The sequence below is a fragment of the Idiotropiscis lumnitzeri genome, chromosome 3 (assembly GCF_059441095.1).
Source record: "Idiotropiscis lumnitzeri isolate Australia: NSW breed Sydney's pygmy pipehorse chromosome 3, RoL_Ilum_1.0, whole genome shotgun sequence".
Classification (NCBI taxonomy): Eukaryota; Metazoa; Chordata; class Actinopteri; order Syngnathiformes; family Syngnathidae; genus Idiotropiscis; species Idiotropiscis lumnitzeri.
This window is the reverse complement of record NC_142393.1, coordinates 33,709,612-33,722,810: the sequence shown is the minus strand read 5'-3', so window position 1 is coordinate 33,722,810 and position 13,199 is coordinate 33,709,612. Positions and strand designations below refer to the sequence as shown.

The following is a 13,199-nucleotide window of genomic DNA, read 5'->3' as shown; positions in this document are numbered from 1 at the left end:
ATACTGTAATGATAAAAAAATACTGCAATGATAGAAAATACTGCAATGGTAAACAAAATACAGCATTGGTCAATATTTAAGTACACCATTCGATAAAGTACAGTAGTAGTATGTATTGCATCCTAGGACTGCACAATTGCACTAATGCCCGTAGGCCTGACCAAATGTTCGTGTGAAAAAGTCTGGCAGCAGTCAGCAGGGAGGAGCGGCGAAATTGCTCCTTCACACAGCGAGGGTGTAATACTCTATCACTGAAGGAGCTGTGGAGGGTTCTTAGAGTGTCATTGAGTGGGTGGGCTGGGTTGTCCGGCATTGATGACAGTTTTGTCGTCATCCTCCTCCCCCCCACAGAGTCCACGGAGCAGCCCAGGACAGAGCTAGCTCTCCTCACCAGTTTGTCTATTCTCTTTTTGTACCGGGCTGGGATGCCTCCTGCCCAGGAGACCACTCCATAGAAAATGAAAGATGAAACCACAGAGTCATAGAAGTTCCTGAGGAGTGCCCCCTGAACGCCAAAGGACCTCAGCCTCCTGAGTAGGAAGAGTCTCCTCTGACCCTTCCCATAGAGAGCGTCTGTGTTGTCGCTCCAGTCCAGTATAGTGTTCAGCTGAACACCCAGGCACTTGTAAGTTGAGACCGTCTCAACGTCTGTTCCCTGGATATTCACAAAAGCGGTCCAAGTCAGACTTCTGTTAAAAGTCGAGCGTACATCGAAGCACTTATTACTCTGTACTTCATTTTAGCGATTAGCACACTTAGCGCTTCCTCGTTTGCCTCCTCGTTTAGAACGCTTCTTGTTAGTGGGGTCGTTTGTCATCACGCAGCTTGTTGCTGCAGCTGTGCACGGACTTAGAAATAATACAAATAAAGCTCATACTACCGCGGCGCAAGATAGCATGGCGCCTAGCATTCACATAGAGGTGAGCGACAGGGCGACGCTTTTTTTAATCAGTAATGGGTGACCGACTGCGTGAACTAGGGGCACAAACCACAGCTTTGACGATCTCAAAATCGTGTTGTCTGAGATTGCAATTACGGTCCCAAAACCATACATCGTTCAGCCGTACCATGACGGAAAAAAAAGTTTGCCCCATGTTAGCATGCGCCCCCCTCAACATCGCACCGTGGCCCCCTGGAAACATTGGGTTAAGGTCCGGTGATTCTCTTGGCCAGTCTAAAACGTTCCACTTTTTGTCCCTGATATACTCCTTTGTTGTGTTGGCAGTGTGTTTTTAATCATGATCTTGCTGCAGGATTAAGCTGCCCACGGAAAAGAATAAAAATGTGTCTTCAAACGGGTTTATAAAAATGGACAGAGAAGGGGGTTGCCTAACAATAAATGGTAGCTCATTCCATAGGGAAGGACTGGCAACAGAAAAGGCGCGATCCCCCCTGAGGCTTCGCTTAGTCCTCGGCACCTCCAGCAGCATTTGGACCACAGACCTGAGGCAGCAGGCAGGTGCGTAGGGGCGGAGGAGCTCAGAGAGGTACGCTGGGACGAATCCATTTAAAGCTTTGAAGACGAACAGCAGTATCTTAATGCGAACTCTAAAGTGCACTGGAAGCCAGTGAAGAGAGGCTAAGATTGGGGAGATGTCATCTGTCTTCCGAACTCCAGTTAAAAGGCGAGCGGCAGCATTTTGGACCAGTTGGAGGCGCTTGAGCATGGACTGGCTGACTCCAAAGTAAAGAGCATTGCAGTAATCTAGCCTAGATGAAAGAAATGCGTGGATTACTGTTTCTAAGTGCAGTGGGGAAAGAAAGGGATTCACTTTAGCCAGCTGCCTAAGATGAAAGAAGCTGGATCGAACAACAGCACTGATCTGCTGATCTAATTTCCAGTTTAAAACCCAAGTTTGACAGTTGGCTTTAGATAAGATGTCAGGGGGCCGAGGTCAACAGGATTGGAAGGGCCACTGGGACCAAAACCATAACCTCTGTCTTCTTTTCATTGAAATTCAGGAAGTTAAGTGACATCCAGATTTTGATATCCTCTAGGCAGGACAAAAGAGGTCTCAAGGAGAAAGCGTCTTTTTTACTCAGTGGGACAAAGATCTGTCATCTGCATAGCAATGGAAGGCAATTCCATGTTTTTGCAGGATGGAACCTAGGGGCAGCAAGTATAACGAAAACAGCAAGGGTCCCAAAACGGAACCTTGTGGGACACCGTACGAGAAAGGGGCAGAGCGGGACTCAGTGCAACCTTGGCGAACACAAAAGGTGCTACCAATCAAATAGGATCCAAACCATTCTAGAGCGCAACCACTGATGCCCACCTGGTGCTCTAAACGAGCGAGAATATTGTGGTCCACCGTGTCAAACGCTGCAGTTGGATCTAACAAGACAAGGCATACATATTCTCCAGTGTCGTTTGCCAGAAGAATATAATTTCACACTTGTAACAGAGCTGGCTCTGTGCTATGCATTTTCTTGAAACCTGACTGGAAAACCATAACGTTGTGTTCATCCAAAAAGCATCGTAACTGCAAGTGCGCCACATTTTCCAAAATTTTTTAAATAAAAGGCATTTTGGAAATGGGTCTAAAATTGACAATATGCCTTGATCAAAGCCAGGTTTCTTAAGCAGGGGTTCCACTACAGCATGTTCAAAATTTTGGGGGACTACACGTCAATACTTGGGATAACTTCTTTCAATAAATGAGGAGGGAAAGCGTCATGTGGAGAGCCGGATGGCTTAGTATGGCAAACCACATCCTCCAAAGATGACAAGGAGATCGCGTCAAAGGAATCTAACACTGCGGAACAAGGAAAGTGTACGGAGGGGTCGAATGTAGTATTTGAAAGATGAGTGCGAGCTGTAACAACCTGGTCCATAAAAAACTGCAAAAATGTATTACACATTTCAGGGGATGAGTCAGTGCAATTGCAGAATCGATAGTTTGAAATAGAGTTTGCGGCTTATGACAATTTGCCTGAATAAGACTGGACAAGTACTCCCTCATTGACTCTTTCACCTTGTTTTGATAACTGTGCCAGCAGTCTTTTAGAATTTGATATGAGTCTTTTTTCCACCTGCGTTCAGCTTTGCGGCATTCTTCTTTAGCTGCACGTGTTCTTACATTAAACCTTCGCTTCGGTCTTACGTTTGGCTGCATAATTTTTAATGGAGCCACAGAATCCAGAATATCACTACATGACGAGTGGAACCAATAGCTGAGTTCATCTGTGTTTGACGAGGGAACACAGAGCTGATCAAAGGCTTCAGAGAACCAACTAGCAGTCAGGGGGTTCAAAACCCGGCAGTTGCATTCACTGGTAGGAGGCTGAACAGCAGCAGAGGAAAACAATACATCAAAGAGCACTGTCATGTGATCAGAAATAACATTGTCCAAGACTTTCAAATTTGAGATCGACAAACCAAAAGTAAGGCCAAGGTCTAACGTACGTCCTTGTTTATGAGTGGGGCCAAACACACATTGTACCAAATTGAAAGAGTCTATGAGTTTTGAAAAGTCCTTTGCATAGTGCATTTTCAGGACAACACAGATGGATATGAAAAATCCCCCATCAGCACGATATGATCATATTTTAGCATGATTTCCGCAAGAAAATTTGAAAAGTCATTCAGAAATTCCTTGTTGTATTTCGGAGGTCTATAGAAGCCAATATACACTGCTTAAATTCATACTTGTTTTTAAAAATTGTTGCCGTTCCTCCACCACGACCTGATGTTCTCGGAGCGTCCAAGTAAGAACATGCAGGCGGTAATAGTTCCAGCATCGCACTGCACTCACCGGTGCTCGTCCAGGTCTTTCCTTGGCAGAGGAAATCCAACTCATTGTGAAGAAATAGCTCCCTCGGAATAAAAGTTTTGTTCGTCAGCCAACGGGCGTTTAACAACGCTACCCGTGAGGGAGTTGTAGGTGTGCGTAGCTCCTACGATTGGCGAGTTGTTGATCGACGCTCCGTCGGAGGACACGCAGATGGGAGCGCAGCCTAAGCTCCTCTGGACAGCCGATGGCTGGTAGCAAGCAGGGTTCTCGAACGTGCTGCCATGGGGTACATCCATGCGTTCGGGATCGATTAGGGGACGAAGCGTGCTTCAGCTCCCTTTTTAGCTTCGTCAGCCGGCCACCGCGTTTGCCGCGGCACCGCTTCCGCAGTGAAGGGAACGTGTAGACGGGGAACAGTTCCGCCGGGATGTCGTCGGGCAACGTCTTATCCCAACGCACTGTACGCTATCTTGAAAATCCTTGCAAATCATGTTTACTTAACAGATAATGCAGTTATCACAGGTGAAAACCAAAGCTAAAAACAAGCACTATTTTAAGTAATCAATCTAAAAGCACCCGTCAGTCACATGTTCCAATACTTTTGCTCACTTGAAAAGTGGGTGGGTTCAAACAATAGGTGCTCTGTTGTTGTTTCACACATCTTGATGTCAATGCCATGAAATAAGTTCATCTTTTGATCTGAAACCCGAAAAATATCTTGAGTAAACAAAAAAAGCAAAACAAAGGAATTGATCTTGATGTTCCAATACTTTTGGAGGGGACTGTATACAGTAATATTAAGACACATTATACAGTCTTTTTCCTGACATGATTTGGTTGGTCTTACATTGAGCGTGCCCAGAAGGATGAGAGTGTTCCTGATACCCAAGTGGTAGATGGACCTCAGGATGAGTGCCAAAGTCAGCGGCTGGAGGCCATAGCGCTGAGAGAGTAAGGCCAGTACAGAGAGCCCAGTCAGAACCCAAAACAGCATCAGTAGCAGAGAGTCATCAATGGCACCTGCTAGAAGGGTAGAGGAGGGGGAGGCGTTAAGTTTCTGGTTATAAACAAAGAACGTGACGTCAATTTAGCATTTTAAGTCGCACCTTGTCCTGAGTCATATGGGTAGAAGAAAGCGATGATGAGGTTGATAAAGACAGCCAGGTTGAAGGAGATGGTGCCCCACAGTGTCATCCTCCTGGAGAACCAGTAGAGCACTGGCATGCCTGCCACACACTTGTGTCATTCAAGTGTAAACAAGTACATGAACGTGTGTGCGCCTGCAGATACACTCGTTTATGAAATGGTCTCGCACACACACTACTGAATATGAGAGCATTTCGATGTACAAACACACTAGCCAGTCTCGAATATAAATTATCTCACCACGATTTGACAGAAAACCACAACCACAAAGGTTTATAAGTAAATAAAGAAAAATACATAAAATGTGAGACTCAAACAAACATTTGTGTTGTGATAGCAAAGTCAAGTGGCGACTTCTGGTTCCGCCTCCTTTAGCCAATCACAGCCGGCCATCACAGTCCCCGCAGAAGTCTGATAAGTATCCTGCGCATTTGAATCAGGTGTGTTGCAGCCGGGGGAGATGGAAAACATGAAGGACATCGGCCCTTGAGGACTGGAGTTTGACAGACGCCCCTGAGCGAGCGATTTCTCATTCAAGTCAATGGAGCCGGCGAGCGGTGCGCCTGCTCGTGAAAATCTTTCCCCCAAAGTTCACTATTTCATCCTTTTTAAATATGATATTGTAAATATGGTTAACAATTAAGTGTACTGTATAAACTGCATCGATTAGACTTGGCGCATCCGGCTCTGTGTCGCTGGCCATAAAACCCAGAAATGGGCATATGCACTTACGTGCATTGCTTGAGAAATGCTTATCAGTGGCTGAAAAAGGGAGACTGGTGGGCGCGGCGGGCGGCAACCTCAATGCTCACGGGTACCTCAATGAGCGGAAGTGTCTCTACTAGGCGGTTTGTCATCTTCAAAATTAGAAAATGGAGTCGCAAGTAAGTCTCATTGTGATGAAAGATTATCTGGAAAATAGAGTTTAGATAAAGATTATATTTACTAACGTCAACTTGTATATTTGTGTATACGCATGTGTGTGCGTATATGCTTAATAGATTTTGACTCGTGTCTGCGAACAGTGAACAGGTACTGCTGGCTGAGCAGTTGGAAAGAGGTAAAACAGAAGACTGCAAGGAAGGATTGAAGGAGTGGGATGAAAGACTTGGAAAGACGCTGCAGTCTGAAAATGTTTTAAATGGACTGTCTGTTTGTGTGTGTCTGTGTTTGTAGTTTTGCCTGTTCATTAAAGTGTTTTATATGACTGTTTTTGATGTTAGTTTTTGCACCACCCATTATACAAAGTCCACGATGGTACTGTTGCAACGCTCTAATTTACAGCAGTCACTGTACTCAAATACACCAATGCTGGTCAAGACGTTGGAGAAAAAAGATTAACGCTTGAGATATAGTAACTTTCTTCTGCACAAATCACAAGCAACTGACGTATTGCAAGTTTATAGATGATGCAAGGTGAGACCACTGACCGAAGAAAAATACATCTTATCAATTTTATTAAACCTTAATGCAAGATTCTATGCATGTCTACTTATCAATCTTTAAAACATGTACATATAGATATCAATACTTATTTTTAGGTAACTTTGTAAAGCTCCCATTGGCTGTCATTAAAAAGGTGACACAAGCGAATTCTACTTTAAAACCATACATTAAAATATTTTTATATTTGACTATGCTTACATTCGCTAAAAACACTTAATTTGAAAACTGAAAGCTGCCGAGAAGTACTTCTGATTATTGAGCTTCCGCTCATCGAGTTACCCATGAGCGTCGAGGTTGCCCTACGCCGCGCACACCCAGTTGTAAAAAGGGGCAATCCAGGTATTATTGTGCTAAAATTATGATATTGAAATGAATGTCAATTTCATTTTTCTGGGCAAAAACTGCATAAAGAAAGTTTGGTAGTGAAAAACGGACCATCTTTACAACAGAGTACCTTGAGATTGCCTATCCCGCTGTTTGACACCCCTGATACCGTGCTCTCTCTTTATAAATTCCCTGTGTATGAATTACATTTCTTGAAAGTTTGTATCATGATACCAGTATGTTAACGATGCGTCATTCAGCTGAATTGTGAGAAAATATTGTTTCAGTATTGAATGAGAGAACATTTCAGGAGTGTGTGAAAGGCTTTCAGTAGTGCGGTTGAGCGAATGAAAAAAGTATACAAGTACAGTCTGAAAGTATTTCATTAGTGAGAGCGCTTTAGTAGTGTGTGAGATCTTTTCAGAACAAGAGTGTTTTAGTGTGCACAAATGAATAATTTTCCAGTCGTGTAAGAGAGAATAATTTTAGTCGTGATGTGAGAGAATTCCAAGAGCATTTTAGTTGCGTGTGAGAGCGTTCTCCTAAATAGTTTCAGTGTTTCGGTCGTGAATATGAGAGCGTTTTAGTAGTCAAGCTGAGTAAGTTTTCATAGGGGGGGCATTTCAGTAATGTCTCTGAAACAATGTTTAAGTCGTGAGAAAATGTCATGAGTGTGTATGAGGTAATCCTGATCAATGTGATAGCTGGCCCCTTAGACTCACTCCGCAGCTTCTTTTGCCACTCCATCTCTCCATGCAGGAAGGACGTCTGCTCGAAGAAATGGGTCACCTTAGAGCCCTGCTCATCCTGCTCCGTCGCGTTGAAGACACGTAGCTTGGATTCCTCTGTCAGGAATTCACAGATGGGATGGACAGGAAACACGATCTGCTCCATGCTGCGATCCTCTCGCACAATCTGCATGTGCACATGCAAACAACGCTTGTTGTGAGAAAGTGGTAATAAGTAGAAAAGAGTGGCCGACAAATTAATCGGCCAAGGGCGTGCAGAGGGCGGGGCCAATGGGGCACTCAATGTGTGAACTACTATAAGATAAATATTATGACATTTTGGTCCTCATAAACCATTTTGCAGTGCTACTACAATAGTGGCATTGAAGGATTGTATTACTATTACTGACATTATTTTAAACATTTACGGGACAGAATGTCAATTGTTAAATTTATAGCAGGTTCATATTTACTGAAGATGTTGAGTATGTTGAACATTGATTAGACAAGAAGTTTTTATCAAATGAAACTAGAAGCACCGGTCACAAGAATGACTGGGATTGTCGTGACGGTGTTTACTGATTACTATATTATTCTCATATGCTAAATTCACAAAACTTACAGTATTTTCCAGGCCATAGGGCGCTCTTTAAAGTCCCTAATCTTTCCCAAAACAAACAAAGCGCCTTGTAAAGGGACGCGCCCGATCATCAACCCTTTTACTCATTGGGCTGTTTGGAGTGCATGTTAGCACACCCTGCTGGACAAAGTCTGAGTCATCTATGCTTCTAATTGACCGTGACTTATACATTATGTGACTATGGTGTTTGGGTGATGGTGTAGGAGAAAGCTGGACAAAAGGGCAGCTGTCCACAATGTTGTAGTCTGTCTTATCATTTATGTTATTGAAAGCAAGAAACGTCCCAGGTTTAGACAACAGACTGCAAAAAGCCCAAAGCACAACAGCACATCTCTCTAAACAGCCATGCACATCTCTCTAAACAGCCATGCACATCTCTCTAAACAGCCATGTGATTGGCTGAGTCTGAGAGGCTCCCAAGAAGCCATTGCTTTTTGTGTTATTTTTATTTCTTTTGGGTATATAGATGGCATGAGAGATACATGTTTTGTGTTAATCTTATTTCTTTGTTTCATTGTTTGCTTTTATGCTGAGTTTTTTTTGGTTTTGATTTGAAACCGTGACTCTAAGGAGTGTGGTGGACAGTGAAGTCCCCCCCCCTGACGTTGTATAGTAGACTATTGCCAAGACACCTTTTATTGGTTAGAGTCATTGTTATTGACAGTGACTCCCAGTAGTTTCATGACATCTGTCATTGAAACAGGGTGATACCCCTGGCAACAATCCCTTAGGGGATTGAGTCTTGGTGAGCTGGAAACAGCTAGTGCGAGCGGCTGAGCTAGCGCGAGCGGCTGAGCGAGCGGCTGAGCGAGCGGCTGAGCGAGCGCAACGATCCCTTAGGGGATTGAGTCTTTAGGGGATTGAGTCTTGGTGAGCTGGCATCAGCTAGCGCGAGCGGCTCTGAGCTAGCGCGAGCAGCTGAGCTAGCGCCTTGTAGTGCGGCGCGCCTAGTATATGCATTAAATGCGGAAATAGCACCCTCAACTGGTGTTGCGCCCTTTGATGCAGCGTGTCTTATGGCCGTAAAAATACGGTAGTTTAAATGTGTGAACTCTATTAAAATTTTCAGTCATAGATCTCAAACTTGCACACAGTATTTTCATGCCCTACACTCACATTCACAGCAAACATATTCAGTCTGCACGTTACAAACTGATTACAAACCAAACAGGCACTTCATGGACACAAATACGCGAAAGCACATTTTCCACATATGCCGTAGAGATGCAGACATACTAAATAGGGCACTCGAGGGGTCACAAGTCACAACATTGCTTGCAAAAGCACACACGCACACCTAGAGAGGACCTTCCCTTGGACATAGACCCGTGCCGTGGGAGGAAACGAGGACAACCGATTTCAACCTACATTATCATTGTCATAGAAACCTGGCTAGAGAAATCATATAAAATGCGAGAGTGGGCTTAAAGAAAGCGCGATTTTTCCAACTGTACTCGCTCGAGTACAGTTTCTCGTGAGGTGAAGAAAAAGCCGCCCAGATATCTGTCTTTGTACTATTTCCTGAACTCCAAATAATTTAAGAAACTCTTTATCTGACATCTTCTTTCTTGAATATAAAAAACTGTTAAAGAAGTTTTGTCATGTTATCATGTTTCAAAACTATGCTTACAGGTCAATAGAAGGTTGCAGACACAGATGTTCCTCTTAAAACAGGAAACCGGTTGGGTTCACACTTAACAGAAATGAGAACCAAAGTTGTCTAAAGCTAAACCGTTAGAATAACAGGAAGCGTGTGGACGGGTGTGATAAAGTCAAAGTGTTATGTTTTCCATTCTGTATGAATCTGCATATTCAAATCTGCTTTGCTGTGCTTCAATAAAAAGCGACACGGGGGTGTTCTCTTTTCTCTATGAGACATTCAAGGGATTGCTCCTCGTGCGAGTGACAAGACAATCTTGGCTGCAACCTGTCTTGATTCATTGTCTGGTTGTTTTGCCAAAACCTCTCTGACATTCTAAACTTGGTTCTTCGAGCGAGATGAAAACATCTTCTCTGGTGGACAATCAACGACAACTGAAAACGGTACCATCACGAAAGTCCTCCCTTCCCACGAGGCCAGTCGTCGGACATCCTCCACCGAGAGAACACAAACTTTATCCACAAGCCGGGAGTGTCTCAACCAGCGGAGAGATTGTCAGATAGGTCAGTAGTTGTAATACCAGATAGTACAGATTTAACTGCTGCTATTTCTGGAAGACCAAGATAGTACAGATTTATTCCTGGAACACAAAAATAGTGTTTTCTATTTTCACGGACACAGAAGTGATCAACTGTGAGAGTGAATGTGTATTGTGTGAATGCCCGAAGTTTGAGAAATCTAAAACTGACCAAGGGTTGTGAGTAGAAACACCCAGGAATACCCGCTCCAAATTGGGTGTGGAAGCTTGGTATTCGACCCAGAGTCAGGCACTTAGAATTTTTCTCAACACTGAGGAACCATATCTAGACATATATAATAACTAAGACTGTCAGAAATGGTGGCAAGGTCGACCAAGAAAATTAACTGTCCACTTTGAAATAAAAGAAAAATGTCGTTTTGCTGAAATTGACAATAAGGGAACAACAAAAATTACCGGAAAGTAGCGGGAAAATATGGATTTTCTGGGAATGTGGACAACTGTGAAGAATTGGACAGACTTCGCAGTAAATTGTCTCTTAAAGACTGACAGAAGAGAAACACCCACAGTGAACAGTGGTTTTGTTACAAAGCCCTTCTTGGTAGGGATAGACAAATTCGAGGACGTAAGACCACAGAAAAGAAAAAGAAAGCGGATGACGATTTGACAACTACCGTCATTAAACCAATTGTTCAAGGTCGGACTGTGACACAAACACCACCAAGTCACACTCCAACAACAATTGCGGAATCTGATAATATGATACCAAAGACACACATACAAAATTATACCCGTCTTTGAATCATATTCTCAAACGACAGGTGAAATACCTGATGAACAAACAGAACAAAAAAATCATACGAAGAAAATCATGACCAATACAAGTATCAGATGCGTTCAAAAGGTTCAGTGGGTCAGTGGAGTCTTATTATTAACCCAACCACTCCATGGTGCCAGACATGAGTTACCAACCGGATGATAATTACCAAGTTCGGGCCAACCCAATGGTAGAAATGCCGATCCAAAATGGTGACCCTATTTTTGTATACAGACCATGGACCCCAACTGAATATAGAGACATTGCGAGATCACTCCCAAATCCGAATGACAATTCTGATGCATTCGTTACTGAAATGACAGACATGGTCCATCGTCACCGCCTAAATGCAGGAGAATTTTTGAAACTATTGTCACTAACAATAAGGTCTGAATACGGCGCCATAGTTCAACAATTTAATCCGAGACAAAATGATGGACAGTTCATTCCCTATGAAGAACTTACACATCCCGACGGCGGACAGTTACGCCGAATTATGGAAAGATGTGCCGACACGTTTAGAAAAAGCGTTGATCGAAAGGAAATTGCGAAGTGCACCCAGAAACCAGAGGAGTCTGTAGATGATTTCTTTCACAGACTCCGCACTGTTTTCAAATTGCACGGCGGAATTCCAGAGGATCACCGGGAATTGTTTAAGTCCCATCTGAAGCAATACTTTCTGAATCATAATTTAAATTGGCCAACTGGAACGTGTCAAATGGAGTAAATCCTAAATTATGTAGGAAATTATGAACGTCCATCCATCCATCCATCAATTTTCTGACGCTCATCCAAGGACGGGGCACGGAGGCAGCAGCTTGAGCAGGGAAACCCGGACTTCCTTATCCCCAGCCATGTCTTCCAGCCCTTCCGGAGGGATCCTCAGGCGTTCTTTGGCCAGCCGGGAAACAAAGTCTCTCCAGCGTGCCCTGGGTCGTCCTCAGGGCCTCCTGCCGGTGGGACATGCCCGGAACACCTCACCAGAGAGGCATCCAGAGGCATCCTAATCAGATGCCCGAGCCACCTCATCAGGGTCCTCTAAACGTGGAGGGGCAGCGGCTCGACACTGAGTCCTTCCCGGATGGCCGAGCTTCTCACCCTATCTCTAAGCGAGAGCCCGGACACCCTGAGGAGGAAACTCATTTCGGCCGCTGGTATCCGAGATCTTGTTCTTTCGGTCACGACCCACAGCTCGTGACCGTAGGTGAGGGTAGGAACGTACATCGACCAGTAAATCGAGAGCTTCGCCTTTTGGCTCTGCTCCCTCTTCACCACAACAGACCGATAGAGCATCCGTATCACAGCGGCCGCTGCACCGATCCGCCTGTCGATCTCTCGCCCCATCTTCCCCTCATAGTGAACAAGACCCCAACATACTTAAACTCCACCACTTGGGGCAGGATCTCTTCCCCAACCTAGAGAGGGCACTCCACCCTTTTCCGACTGAGAACCATGGTCTCAGATTTGGAAGTGCTGATTTTCATCCCAACCGTTTCACATTCAGCTGTGAAGCGCTCCAGTGAGAGTTGGAGATCACGGCTTGAAGAAGCCAACAGTACCACATCATCTGCAAAAAGCAGAGATGCAATACTGAGGCCACCAAACCGGACACCCTGATGGCCTCGACTGCGCCTAGAAATTCTGTCCATAAAAGTGATGAACAGAATCGGTGACAAAGAGCAGCCTTGGCGGAGTCCCTCACTGGAAATTAATCCGACTTACTGCCGGCAATGCGGACCAAACTCTGACATCAATAGTACAGGGACCGAACAGCCCGTATTAGTGGACTTGGTACCTCGTATTCCCGAAGCACACTCCACAGAACTCCTCGAGGGACACGGTCGAACGCCTTCTCCAAGTCCACAAAACATGTAGACTGGTTGGGCGAACTCTCATGCACCCTCAAGGACCCTTTAGAGAGTGTAGAGCTGGTTCACTGTTCCACGGCCAGGACGAAAACCACACTGTTCCTCCTGGATCTGAGATTCGACCTCAGGACGGACCCTCTTCTCCAGTACCCCTGAGTAGACCTTACCAGGGTGGCTGAAGAGTGTAATTCCTCTGTAATTGGAACACACCCTCCGGTCCCCCTTCTAAAAGAGGGGGACCACCACCCGGTCTGCCAATCAAGAGGCACTGTCCCCGATGTCCACGCAATGTTGTAGAGGCGTGTCAACCATGACAGCCCCACAACATCCAGAGCCTTTAGGAACTCCGGGCGTATCT

The 13,199-nt window shown here is 44.7% G+C and overlaps 1 protein-coding gene across 3 annotated transcripts in view; it reads right to left on the bottom strand.

Moving 5' to 3' along the window:
* The window catches only part of itpr3 (inositol 1,4,5-trisphosphate receptor, type 3), a 340,721-nt gene that overhangs the window by 53,085 nt on the left and 274,437 nt on the right, over window positions 1-13,199 (bottom strand). For 2 of the 3 annotated variants that reach the window (XM_088289554.1, XM_088289556.1), the window contains exons 49-51: window positions 7,373-7,565; window positions 4,841-4,960; window positions 4,582-4,757 (exon numbers count right to left, since the gene is read on the bottom strand). In XM_088289554.1, coding sequence (XP_088145680.1) covers window positions 4,582-4,757; window positions 4,841-4,960; window positions 7,373-7,565 — 489 coding nt within the window. The remainder of the gene's footprint in view (window positions 1-4,581; window positions 4,758-4,840; window positions 4,961-7,372; window positions 7,566-13,199) is intronic. The other variant, XM_088289555.1, reaches the window with a different exon arrangement.